At 40.3% G+C, this 13,364-nt stretch overlaps 1 protein-coding gene across 1 annotated transcript in view; it reads left to right on the forward strand.

The window, feature by feature from the left end:
- Positions 1-13,364, forward strand: part of KIF24 (kinesin family member 24) — a 78,089-nt gene that overhangs the window by 12,760 nt on the left and 51,965 nt on the right. The window contains exons 2-3 of the mRNA XM_011950559.1: positions 4,162-4,809; positions 9,005-9,194. Coding sequence (XP_011805949.1) covers positions 4,187-4,809; positions 9,005-9,194 — 813 coding nt within the window. The 5' untranslated portion in view covers positions 4,162-4,186. The remainder of the gene's footprint in view (positions 1-4,161; positions 4,810-9,004; positions 9,195-13,364) is intronic.

Raw genomic sequence — 13,364 nt, forward strand, 5'->3', positions numbered from 1 at the left:
AACCCGGGAGGCGGAGCTTGCAGTGAGCTGAGATCTGGCCACCGCACTCCAGCCCGGATGACAGAGCAAGACTCCGCCTCAAAAAAAAAATAAATAAATAAATAAATAAACCATATGAAGTGTTCAGAGTGAAGTTGGTAACAATATTGTGGATATTCGGTTTCTTAAAGTTGTAAGGACCCTGAGGATGTTGCCATTAATTTGGGTTGATGGTACTTGTAAAGAATTAGGAAACTCAGAGAAAATGGCTCTATGGCCACATAAGCAGGTGTCATGGAATCTTTTTTTTTGTCATGGAATCTTTTAATCACTTGGTTGCCTTGGGCAAAACAGTAGAGATAATGGACTTTTCTTTTCTTTCTTTTTTTTTTTAAATAGAGTCTTGCTCTGTTGCTAGACTGGAGTGCAGTGGCGTGATCTCGGCTTCCTGCACCCTTCACCTCCCAGGTTCAAGTGCCTCAGCCTCCCAAGTAGCTGGAATTACAGACACGTGCCGCCACAGCCAGCTAATTTTTGTATTTTTAGTAGAGACAGGGTTTCACTATGTTGGCCAGGATGGTCTCGATCGCCTGACTTCGTGATCCACCCGCCTTGGCCTCCCAAAGTGCTGGGATTACAGGCATGAGCCACCACGGCCAGCCGATAATGAAACATTTCTAAATTTTTTTTTTTTTTTTAGAGTCTCACTCTGTCACCCAGGTTGGAGTGCAATGGCACAATCTCAGCTCACTGCACCCTCTGCCCCCTGGGTTCAAGTGATTCTCCTGCTTCAGCCTCCTGAGTAGCTGGGATTACAGGTGTGCGCCACCATGCCTGAGTAATTTTTGCGTTTTTAGTAGAGAGGAGGTTTCGCCATGTTGACCAGGCTGTTGTCAAACTCCTGACCTCAAGTGATCTGCCAGCCTTGGCTTCCCAAAGTGCTGGGATTACAGGCATGAGCCACTGTGCCCGGCCCATTTCTAAATATTTTAAATGAACAGAATCTAAGCGGATACTGTTCACTTAAAATATTTGTTGTGGCCGGGCGCGGTGGCTCAAGCCTGTAATCCCAGCACTTTGGGAGGCCAAGATGGGCAGATCACGAGGTCAGGAAATCGAGACCATCCTGGCGAACACGATGAAACCCGGTCTGCACTCCAGCCTGGGCGACAGAGTGAGACTCTCTCAAAAAAAAAAAAAAAATTTGTTGCACACCTATCTAGCACAGTTACTTGACTGAGTGGGATCATATTGCTTTTGTCTTTAATAATTCACACAGTAGTACAAGGCGGAACCATCTTATATTATCTCTGGAACAAAACTGGCAATAAAATTTTTAAAAAATGAGTATGTATATCATAAATGCCCTATCAGAGTTTTTATCACCAAAACTCTGCAGGAGTTTAGAGAGAAGTCACATTTCCCTGGGGTAATTAATCTAGTCAACAAATATTTATGATAGTATGGATTGTTTTTTATGCCTGTAACAAATAGCATATGAGAATGTTTATGTTAAATTAAAACATAGATTGCAATATAGTTACGAGTACAGTGTTATATACAATTTTTTAAAAGGCTAGAAAGCCACCAAAATCTTAAGAAACAATTGTATCAGGTCAATTTGGGGAGACTGAGAGGGAGGAAGGGAGGTGGAATTAGAAATATATTTTTTAAATGAATAATACAGTCACACAGTTTCAAAATTTTAAAAATAAACTGTTTTAGGTCTTGCCCTGGGTGATAGACACCAGTGAAATAGAAATGACAATAGGAAAGGTAGTAATAACTACCAGCATTTGCAAGCATACAGTAGTTTCCTTCCCATAATCACCCTCTACTACCTACTTCCCCTCACCCCTTCAAGACCACTATTATTGTGCATCCTGTCAGTGATATTTTTTGTCTGATAAGCAAATATATAGATTTATTATATATCATTTATCTCTCTTTTACAAACTGTTCTGTACCTTGCTTTAGTAACAATATATTTGATAACTTTCTTTTTTAAATAATATTTTACAGTTTACTTACTCTTTGTAATTGTCTCATAGCATTATTTCATTAAATGGACTATCATTATTTAACCAGTCTCTATTCCATGACTTTGCTATTACAAGCAGTGCTGTAATGAATAGCATTACACTTACGTCATTTTGTACTTGTATGTATTATCTGAAGAATAAGGATAAGTTCCTAGAGGTGGAATTGCTGGATCAGTGCGTTTGCATTTGTAATTTTGATAGATATAAATCAGCGGCATGCAATCATAATTACCTAGGGAACTTTTCCAAAGTTCTTATGTCTGCCCTTCCTAAAACCTGGGAGTTATTTCTGGCTGTTTTGTGGTTTTCTATAGATCTGGGATGGGGCTCAGGTATCTATATATTTTAAAGTGTCTAAACTGGACTGGGCATGGTGGCTTATGCCTGTAACCCCAGCACTTTGGGAGTCCGAGGTGGGTGGATCACTTGAGGTCGGGAGTTCGAGACCAGCCTGGCCAACATGGTGAAACCTCCTCTACTAAAAATACAAAAGAAATAGCCAAGCGTGGTGGTGCGTGCCTGTAAATCCCAGCTACTCAGGAGGCTGAGGCAGGAGAATTGCTTGAACCTGGAGGCGAAAGTTGCAGTGACCCAAGATACCACCACTGCACTACAGCCTGGGCAACAGAGCAAGACTCCATCAAAACAAAACAAAAACCAAATCTACCACAAATAGAAAAGGCCAGGATTAGTTTAGGATGTGTTACTCAGCCCATTTAGCCTTTTAGCCTAAGTAGTATTTTCCCCAAAGCTAATTATTCAAGGTTCTTTGATTATCTTTATTACCTTGCCTGCTACTCTTTCTCTATTTTTGCTAGAAAGAGGATCAAAATGAAAACAGGAAAGTTTTACCACTAGTTACCTAACTGAATTTTTGAAAACTCTGAATTATAAAACCTTTTTTTTTTTTTTTTTTGAGACGGAGTCTCGCTCTGTCGCCCAGGCTGGAGTGCAGTGGCCGGATCTCAGCTCACTGCAAGCTCCGCCTCCCAGGTTTACGCCATTCTCCTGCCTCAGCCTCCTGAGTGGCTGGGACTACAGGCGCCCACCACCTCGCCCGGCTAGTTTTTTGTATTTTTTAGTAGAGATGGGGTTTCACCATGTTAGCCAGGATGGTCTCGATCTCCTGACCTCGTGATCCGCCCGTCTCGGCCTCCCAAAGTGCTGGGATTACAGGCTTGAGCCACCGCGCCCGGCCAAAAACCATTTTAAAAAAGAAAATGTAGTGTATTTACTTTTGGATATTCTCATGAACTTGATTAACAGCGATATAGAGAGCTCGGGATCCTGACTTTAATAATAGACCAGGATTATGTGTTGTTACCACATTATTTGTTAGTATTCAATTAAATATCTCGATGTTAAAAATTTTTAAAAACATTTAAATGTACAACTATTTAAAATCTTGACCTTAGTATTAATTTCCTGGGTAAATTATTTGATTCATATTCTGTACAGGTAGAGATCGATGACCACCTTTTGGAATGATCTGAAATCCTGAATTGGTTGATGCCTAATTGATGATGTCTTTACTTCTATTTAACTAACTTTTGCCAGTACTCAGCAAATATAAATGCTATCTTCCTTTGAGTTACATTAGTTTATAATCTTCTGTGGTATGCCATTTAATTCTACTTTTCATTTTGAAAGAGTTCTTAGCCCCTGTTCATTATTCATGGGAAACAGTTGTGCAGCATGCCTTGACATTAAGTTGAGCATCTAAAATTAGTCCTGCTACAATCAGTTGTTGGGAACAAGGTTTCAATAGTTGTGGCATGTGTTAAGTAGACACTGCAAGGTTGGAAGGAACTCCCTAGAAATAAGTAAGTTATGTGTTATGTATGTGTTCATTTGTGTATCTGTGTGTGTGTATATATATATATAATGGAAGGTCTCTTTTTATTAAGCAAATTAACGAATTATATGTTACCACAAATTCTTCATATGCAATACAAAGCATCTTTGTTCATGTACTATGCTATTTAATCAATAATTGCACAAGAAAAATATGTTTATTGAGAACTTGACAGATAAAACATTTTTTGCATGTTTGTGGTTTTGTGGTTTTCATTTTTTAAGATAAATAATTGTATTGCATATACTCTATTTCAAGCAAATGGCTTTTTTTTTCTCTCTTCAGAGTTTATAAAAACCTATTCACCAAAATGGCATCCTGGTTATATGAATGTCTTTGTGAAGCTGAACTTGCACAGTATTATTCTCATTTCACTGCCCTTGGCCTTCAGAAAATAGATGAATTAGCCAAGATTACAATGAAAGACTACTCCAAATTAGGAGTCCATGACATGAACGATCGCAAACGTCTCTTCCAACTTATCAAAATTATTAAGATTATGCAAGAAGAAGATAAAGCAGTCAGTATCCCAGAGTGTCATCTTCAGACAAGCAGCCTGCGCATCAAGTCTCAGGAATTAAGATCTGGCCCTCGCAGACAACTGAATTTTGATTCTCCTGCTGACAATAAAGACAGAAATGCCAACAATGATGGGTTTGAAATGTGCAATTTATCCGATTTCTCTGCAAATGAACAGAAGTCCACTTACCTAAAAATGCTAGAACACACGCTACCAGATGATTCCCAGTACCATACAAAAACAGGAGTTATGAATGCCACAGCTGGTGATTCCTATGTGCAAACAGAAATCAGCACGTCACTCTTTTCACCAAATTACTTTTCTCCAATACTGGGGGATTATGATATTCCCATTATTCAAAGAATCTCTCATGTTTCAGGGTATAACTATGGAATCCCTCATTCTTGTATCAGGTAATAAATTTTATCTTTCTTTCTTTTGAGGGAAAGTAGCCTCAGGCAAGGGCAGGCTCTCCTTCATGTCCAGCAGACAGCATCTACTCCTTATTTACAGTAAATGAATATAACAGAAATTATCATGAACAGCTTTTGCATCAATAATAGCAATACCTGGATGTGGGAAAATTAATGAGAAATTGGGAACTTTCTAGGTGGGAGAAAGATGATATTGTTCATGTACATCAAAACAGCTGCGACTTGCCAGAATCTGTAGCAGACCTGTTTCTATTATTTATTATAGCGTAACATGATACATCTAGTACATCCGTGAAAGTAAAATAGTTAACCCTTCTACAATAGAGAAAAAAATTACACAATCCAAATTCACTTAACCCAACCAGGAGACTTAAAGATGCTTTGTTAAAAACAAGGGCATGTAGTTTAATTAAGTAGGTCTTTGGAGCAGTTAGTTCACCTGCACACATTGAAATACAATCCTGATTTTGAGTGCTTTCTACAATTTCAACCCTGGAAAAAACAATTTTGGTGGTTACAAACAGTAAGACATTGTAGGTGGAGATTAGAGTTTGAGAGTCAGGGTGACAATAAGTTATTTTCACCTAGTGCTTCGAGTTAGAATTTGAAATAAGGTCCCTAAGAGGTGAAATAACAAGTAATCCCTACTACTAACAATGGTATAGTAGGAAATATGTTCTTGTAAAAAAAAAAAGTATTCCTTGTTTTATTTTAAATGTTATATATGTGAGTTATGGGAAAATAAAATTCATTCTTGAGCCATATTTTCTTTTTAAAAATACTGTTATTCATACCTTAAGATAAAGTATTTATAGGCCAGGCGCGGTGGCTCAAGCCTGTAATCCCAGCACTTTGGGAGGCCGAGATGGGCGGATCACGAGGTCAGGAGATCAAGACCATCCTGGCTAACAGGGTGAAACCCCGTCTCTACTAAAAACTACAAAAAACTAGCCGGGCGAGGTGGCAGGCGCCTGTAGTCCCAGCTACTCGGGAGGCTGAGGCAGGAGAATGGCGTGAGCCCAGGAGGCGGAGCTTGCAGTGAGCTGAGATCCAGCCACTGCACTCCAGCCTGGGCGACAGAGCGAGACTCCGTCTCAAAAAAAAAAAAAAAAAAAAGATAAAGTATTTATATCTGGTCTTACATTGGCTAAGGTTTCAGAAGATCTCATAATCAGTTCTTTACTCCATAAAAATAGAAGACTCAGTTTAAACAGTAAAAATATCTTTAATAATTTGAAATATATAAGTGAATTTTTATAATATTTCTGGAAACATTTTGTTTGGTCTAGGAGATCACAGAGCATATAATACTGTTTTCTTCTTTTAATTCTGAGAGGAATAGATTGTTCCTTGACTATGAAGGCAGATTGTTGCTATTCTGTTGGTTACCTCAGTGGTAAAGGAGTAAATATTTTTTTTTTTTTTCGAGATGGAGTCTCACACTGTCGTCCAGGCTGGAGTGCATTGGCGCGATCTTGGCTCACTGCAAGCTCCGCCTCCCTGGTTCACGCCATTCTGCCTCAGCCTCCCGAGTAGCTGGGACTATAGGCACCCGCCACCATGCCTGGCTAATTTTTTGTATTTTTAGTAGAGATGAGGTTTCACCATGGTAGCCAGGATGGTCTCAATCTCCTGACCTCATGATCCGCCCACCTCTGCCTCCCAAAGTGCTGGGATTACAGGCGTGAGCCACCACGCCCGGCCTATTTTCTTGAATATTACTTTTTTATTGAACAGTACATAAAAATCTAAATTGGAATTACTTATAAATAAAAATACCGCTTTGCATTATTTAACAACATCAAGGATAGGATGGATATTTTAGTTTAACCATTACCATTTCATTTATTTGACTCTTTATTTGTTTGTTTGTTTTATAGAGACAGGGTCTTGCTCTGTTAACAAGGCTGGAGTGCAGTGGCACAGTATTGCCCACTGCAGCCTCAAACTCCTGAGGTCAAGCGATCCTCCTGCGGCAGCCACCCAGGTAGCTAGGACTACAGATACACACTACTGTCCCCAGCTAATTTTTCAATTTTTTGTAGAGATGGGGATCTCACTATGTTACCCAGGCTGATCTTGAACTCCTGGCCTCAAGTGATCCTCCCACCTAAGCTTCCCAAAGCACTGGGATTACAGGTGAGAGCCACTCCGCCCTGCCCAAACTAGAGCTTTTTAGAAAACATGCATGTCTTTTTGCCCCTTGAACTTGAAAACTATGGGCCTTTTGTTCATATGAGTCATCCTCGAGCCCTGGGCAATTTTAAAAAGGACTAAACATTTTCTGTCCTCTTTGATCAGCTTTATATGATTAGGTTATTGATATCCAACAACTAAAGATTTTAACACAAAACCCTTATTAAAATGATGCATTAGGCCAGGCGCAGTGGCTCACACCTGTAATCCCAGCACTTTGGAGTCCAAGCCAGGTGGATCGCCTGAGGTCGGGAGTTCAAGACCAGCCTGGCCAACATGGCTAAACCCCATCTCTACTAAAAATGCAAAAATTAGCTGGGCGTCACGGCAGGTGCCTATAATCCCAGCTATTCTAAAGGCTGAGGTAGGAGAATTGCTTGAACCCAGGAGGCAGAGGTTGCAGTGAGCCAAGATTGCGCCACTGCACTCCAGCCTGGGTGACACAGCGAGACTCTGTCTCAAAAATAAAAAAAAAAATTAAAAAAATTAAAATTTTTCATTTTTGATGAGCACAGTGGCTCATGCCTGTAATGCTGGCATTTTGGGAGGCCAAGGCAGGCAGATTGCTTGAGTCCAGGAGTTTGAGGCCAGCCTGGGCAACATGGTGAGACCCTGGCTCTACAAAAATACAAAAATTAGCCAGGCATGGTGGTGTGCACCTGTAGTTCCAGCTACTATTGGCTAAAGTGGGAGGATGGCTTCAGCCCAGAACGTTGAGGCTGCAGTGAGCTGTGCTCGCACCACTGCACTCCAGTCTCGGTGATAGAGCAAGACCCTGTCTCAAAACAAAACAAAAAATTCCATTTTCTTGTGAAAAATCAAACATATGCAAAAGAAGAAAAAATAGAACATTGAATCCCAATATGTCCGTCATCCAGTTTCTTTTTCTTTTTCTTTTTTTTTAGACAAAGTCTTGCTCTGTTGCCCAGGCTGGAATGCAATGGCACTATCTCACCTGTGAACTCTACCTCCTGGGTTTAAGTGAGCACACCCGGCGAAGTTTTATATTTTTGGTAGAGATGGGGTTTCGCCACGTTGGCCAGGCTGGTCTCGAACTCCTGACCTCAAGTGATCTGCTCGCCTCAGCCTCTCAAAGTGCCAGGATTACAGGCGTGAGGCACTGCACCTGGCCCATCGTCCAGTTTTAATGATTGTCAAGATTTTCCCACAGTACCTCAAAATGGTACATTTCATTCTTTATTCCACCTGCAGTTTCATGCAAAAATGATGCATTTTAAAGTCCCTAAATGTTGGTTAAGAAAATAAAATTTGCTTTAAAACATGCCATAAAAGTAGTGCTTTGTGCATTATATTAGAAAATTATTTGCTGGTTTTTTTTTTTTTTTAACCAGTTCAGATCCCAGTAAAAAAATAATTTTCCAGGCAGGGCGTGATGGCTCATGCTTGTAATCCCAGCACTTTGAGAGGCCAAAGTGGGAGGATTGCTTGAGGCCATAAGTTCAAGACCAGCCTGGGCAAGATAGTGGGACCCTGTCCCTACAAAATTTACAAAAATTAGCCAGCTATGGTGTTGTATGCCTATAGTCCTAGCTACTCGGGAGGCTAAGGTAGAATTGCTTGAACCCAGGAGTCGAGGCTGCAATGTGTTGTGGTTATGCCAATGCACTCCAGCCTCCGTGACAGAAATTTTTTTTTCAGCAGCCAGTTGGAGGGCTAAGAAAATCAGAATTGATGTGAAACAATTGTATAAAATAGTATCCTATATAAGATCTCTTAGGGGTTTTTTTGTTGGTTGGTTGGTTTTTGTTGTTGTTCTGTTTTTTATGTTTTTGCAGGGGAAGAGGTGGGGTAGGGTGGGGATGGAGATGGAAGAACTTTCTCAGGGTTGACCCTTTACTTTGTAACTTTAAGAAATATATTATGCCTAATATACAGCAAAATGTACCGATACTTTGACCTGTTAAGTCATCTTGTCCTATTATTAAAAATTAAAAGCCTGTTTATAAACATATATTAGACAGAACACTTCAGAGAAACAGAATCCTTGGACTGAGATGGAGAAAATCAGAGTTTGTGTTCGAAAACGCCCCCTGGGCATGAGGGAGGTACGTCGTGGAGAAATTAATATTATTACTGTAGAAGACAAAGAAACTCTACTCGTGCATGAGAAGAAAGAAGCAGTTGACCTCACTCAATATATTTTGCAGGTATGATGTTTTCCTTTTATGTTTGGAACTAATATTATCAAGTATGTCGTGGTTTTTTTGCTTTTTGTTTGAGTGGTGGCATACAGGTTTCTGTTAGAACACAGAAAATCATGTTTCTGGTTTGGGTGTTGACATTCATTCCTGATGTGACACTGTTTTAAGTCATTGATATCCAGGGCCTTCATTTTTTAAAAAGATTGTGCAATAGGGGATACAAAAACAATTTATGTTGTGCAGTGAAGCTACATCATATATTCACTTAACATGCTTTGTGTGAATTTAATTATACATATTCAGCAAAAAAAAGGAGGAATGAAGGAATAAAAATAATTTAAATAATGAAGTGGGGCCAGGTGTGGTGGCTCATCCCTATACTCCCAGCGCTTTGGGAGGCTGCAGCAGGAGGATCACTTGAGTCTGAGAGTTTGAGACCACCCTGGGCACCATAGTGAGACCCTGTCTGTCCAGAAAAAAATTTAAAACTAGCCCAGCATGGTGGTGTGTACCTGTAGTCTTAGCTACTCAGAAGGCTGAGGTGGGAGGATCACTTGAGCCCAGGAGTTCTGCATTACAGTGCACTATGATTGCACCACTGCACTCCAGCCTGGGCAACAGAGGGAGGATCTGCTTCTAAAATAATATAAAAATAAAAAACAAATAAATAATTAAGTAGTTGTCAACAGGACCAGTCACTGAATATATGCCCCAGAGTGACTATGAGATGTCACACAGTTGATTTCCATTCTTGCTTGCATCTCATAGTGTGAACTTCTCATCTGCTGAGTTTGAGACTTGGGTTTAATGATGGACAATATCTTTTTGGGCAGCAGGACCCACAGTTGCCAGCCATGTGCTTATTTTGATTCTCAGCTGTCTTGGGCTTATACTTAATTGGTGAAAATTGGGCTTTGAGCAGACCACTTTATACAGGGTAGACTGCAGTGGGTAAATATAATCCAAGGATATAATTTCACATCTACCATCTAAGGGTTTAAATAAAACACTGATAACTCAGACATATAAATAATGTTCACTGCCTGCTAGAGTGATTATGAAGAGTTCAAGGAGAAAGAGTTTGGTATTGAAAGGATCTTATTCCAAGCTGAAGGTACCTTGCAATAATTATTTAGTCTCATAGGGAAACAGCAAACTCCACAGATGGAAAGAATCATCACTTAGGTACTCCTAAAATTGTGAAACAATTGTGAGTAATCTAAAACCAGATAATCCATCAGATGTTAAGTTTTGCGAATACACAGTTTCTCTTACTCTGAATCTACTTCCCTAAACATTCATATTATATTTATTCTTTCTCTTGTTCTCTTGCCTCAAAACCGAGTGACTGGTAGAGAGAAAAAAAATGTGGTATGCTAGCAATTCACCTTAGTCAGCTGAGATCTTACATTAGTGGAATAAATCCTTTAATGCTGAAGTCAAATTTGTTAACACTTTCCCCCTCTTTCAAACGTGTATTGTTCTTCTTTTTCTTTGGATACCAAAATTGCGTTTCACAATGATACTCAGAGTAATCCACTGAGTGTTTCTATTGGTACTAAATTATTAGGCCACTGTAAAACCAACCCAATCACTTTAACAGCCTTATCGATTGCTGATCAATGCACGGTCTATTAGGTCTCAGTGGGAGATATTTATTTTGAAAATGGACTAAATGACCAATTATTTGTAATGCTATCTAGTTCCATGGCTACTTATGGCCATCGTAATAGCCCTATCCAATCACTGCCTACCTAACACTTCCTTAATGATGCCTCTGTCACAGTAATTCCCTCAAGGAGGCATCATCTTATCTTTTGTATTTTTCTGTTATCCCCAAACACAATAACCTTACTTTTTTGTCATTACCACTGGTCAATACTTATTGAATACCCATAGTTTCCATGGCACTTTCTCTGCTGTTTGAACTTTGGACCTTTGCTCTCATAGGTCCGAGTCCTTACCTGTCAATGCTATGATATAAAAATGTGGGGAGGACTTCTTTTTCTTTTTTCTTCCTCAAATATAAAGAAGAAAAGGTAGGTTTATAGCAAACTGGGTGCTAAATAAATATTGATCATAGATTCTTTGGGTTTTATTTTTAAGCATATTTAGAGATAATAGGTTTTTGTGTTTGTTTTATTAAATGTCCTTTCTTTTCAAATCTTGTTACTTAGTAAATATGATCATATACATGTAGTGTGCTATCCTACCAAACCGTTAAACTTTATATCAATATAATGAGTGAAACAAGGAAACCATATTATTTTATTCTAGTCTTTTGAAATTGTCAATAAGTGAATACAAGTTTAATATGGAAACTAATGCAGATGTCATATTACAAAGTGAGTAAGATTGGCCCACAAACACACAAAGAAGCTGTGGACCAGTGGTTTTTGTCTGTCTGTTTGGGACAGGGTCTGTCTTCATCGCCGAGGCCGAAGTGCAGTGGTGTGATCCTGGCTCACTGCTACCTCTATCTCCTGAGCTCAAGTGATCCTCCCACCTCGGCCTCCTGAGTAGCTGGGACTACAGGTACATGCCACAATGCCTGGCTAATTTTTGTATTTTTTGTAGAGATGGGGTTTCGTGATGTTGCCCAGCTGGTCTCGAACTCCTGAGCTCAAGCATTCCACCTGCCTTAGCCTCCCAAAGTGTTGGGATTATAGGCGTGAGCCACTGCACCTGGCCTGACCAATCTTATTTATAAATATGAATACAAAAGCCTACATAAGACATTAGCAAGTTAGTTTCAGTACTTTATACTGGCATGCAAGCATAATGCAAGTTCAGTATTAGGAAAGCTATTAACTGTGATAGGTACTATAAAAGCATCTGTTTAAACATGCAACAACCATACTTGATTATTAAAATACTATTGGTAAAATACAAATAGAAGGATAGTTGCTAAATATACACATACTCTTTTACTTAAAATCCTTTAAGACTCTTTCTTGAACTTACAATAAAATTTTTTAAGTTTTAACAAGACTCTACATGGTCTGGCCTCTGCTTGCCTGTACAACCAATTTCTGAAATAAAGAAAAAATATAGGCTGGGTGTGGTAACTCATGCCTAGCATCCCAGCATTTTGGGAGGCCAAAGCAGGAGGATCACTTGAACCCAGGGGTTCAAGACCAGCCTGGGCAACATGGTGAAACCCTGTCTCTATAAAATTTACAAAAAAAAATTAGGCCAGGCGCGATGTCTCACGCCTGTAATCCCAGCACTTTGGGAGGCCAAGGCGGGTGGGTCAGGAGGTCAGGAGATCAAGACCATCCTGGCTAACATGGTGAAACCCTGTCTGTACTAAAAATACAAAAAAGCCAGGCGTGTTGGCGGGCGCCTGTAGTCCCAGCTACTCGGGAGGCTGAGGCAAGAGAATGGTGTAAACCTGGGAGATGGAGCTTGCAGTGAGCCGAGATTGTGCCATTGTACTCCAGCCTGGGAGAGACAGTGATACTCCGTCTCAAAAAAAAAAAAAAGAAAGAAATTAGCTGGTGGTCAGGCGCAGTGGCTCACCTGTAATCCCAGCACTTTGGGAGGAAGAGGAGGGTGGATCACTTGAAGTCAGGAGTTTAAGACCAGCCTAGCCAACGTGGTGAAACTCCACCTTTTAAAAATACAAAAATTAGCTGGGCCTGGTGGCACACACCTGTAATCCCAGCTACTTGGGAGGCTGAGGCAGGAGAATCACTTGAACCTGGGAGACAGAGTTCACAGTGAATTGAGATCATGCTACTGCACTCCAGCCTTGGCAACAGAGTGAGACTCTGTCTCAAAAAAAAAAAAAAATTGCCAAGTGTGGTGACATGTGCCTATAGTCTCAGCTACTTGGGACGCTGAGGTGGGAGGTTCACTTGAGCCTGGGAGGTTGAAGCTATAGTGAGCCGTGATTGTGCCACTGCACTGCAACCTGGATGACAGAGTAAGACTCTGTCTTAAAAATAAATAAATAAAGAAAAAGAGGCTGCACATGATGGCTCATGCCTGTAATCCCAGCACTTTGGGAGGCCAAGGCAGGCAGATCACGAGGTCAGGAGATTGAGACCATCCTGGCTGGCAGTGAAACCCTGTCTCTACTAAAAATACAAAAAATTAGTTGGGCATGGTGGCGGGTGCCTGTAGTCCCGGCTACTTGGGAGGCTGAGGCAGGAGAATGGCGTGAACCTGGGA

The sequence above is a fragment of the Colobus angolensis genome, unplaced genomic scaffold, assembly GCF_000951035.1.
Source record: "Colobus angolensis palliatus isolate OR3802 unplaced genomic scaffold, Cang.pa_1.0 Scaffold308, whole genome shotgun sequence".
Classification (NCBI taxonomy): Eukaryota; Metazoa; Chordata; class Mammalia; order Primates; family Cercopithecidae; genus Colobus; species Colobus angolensis.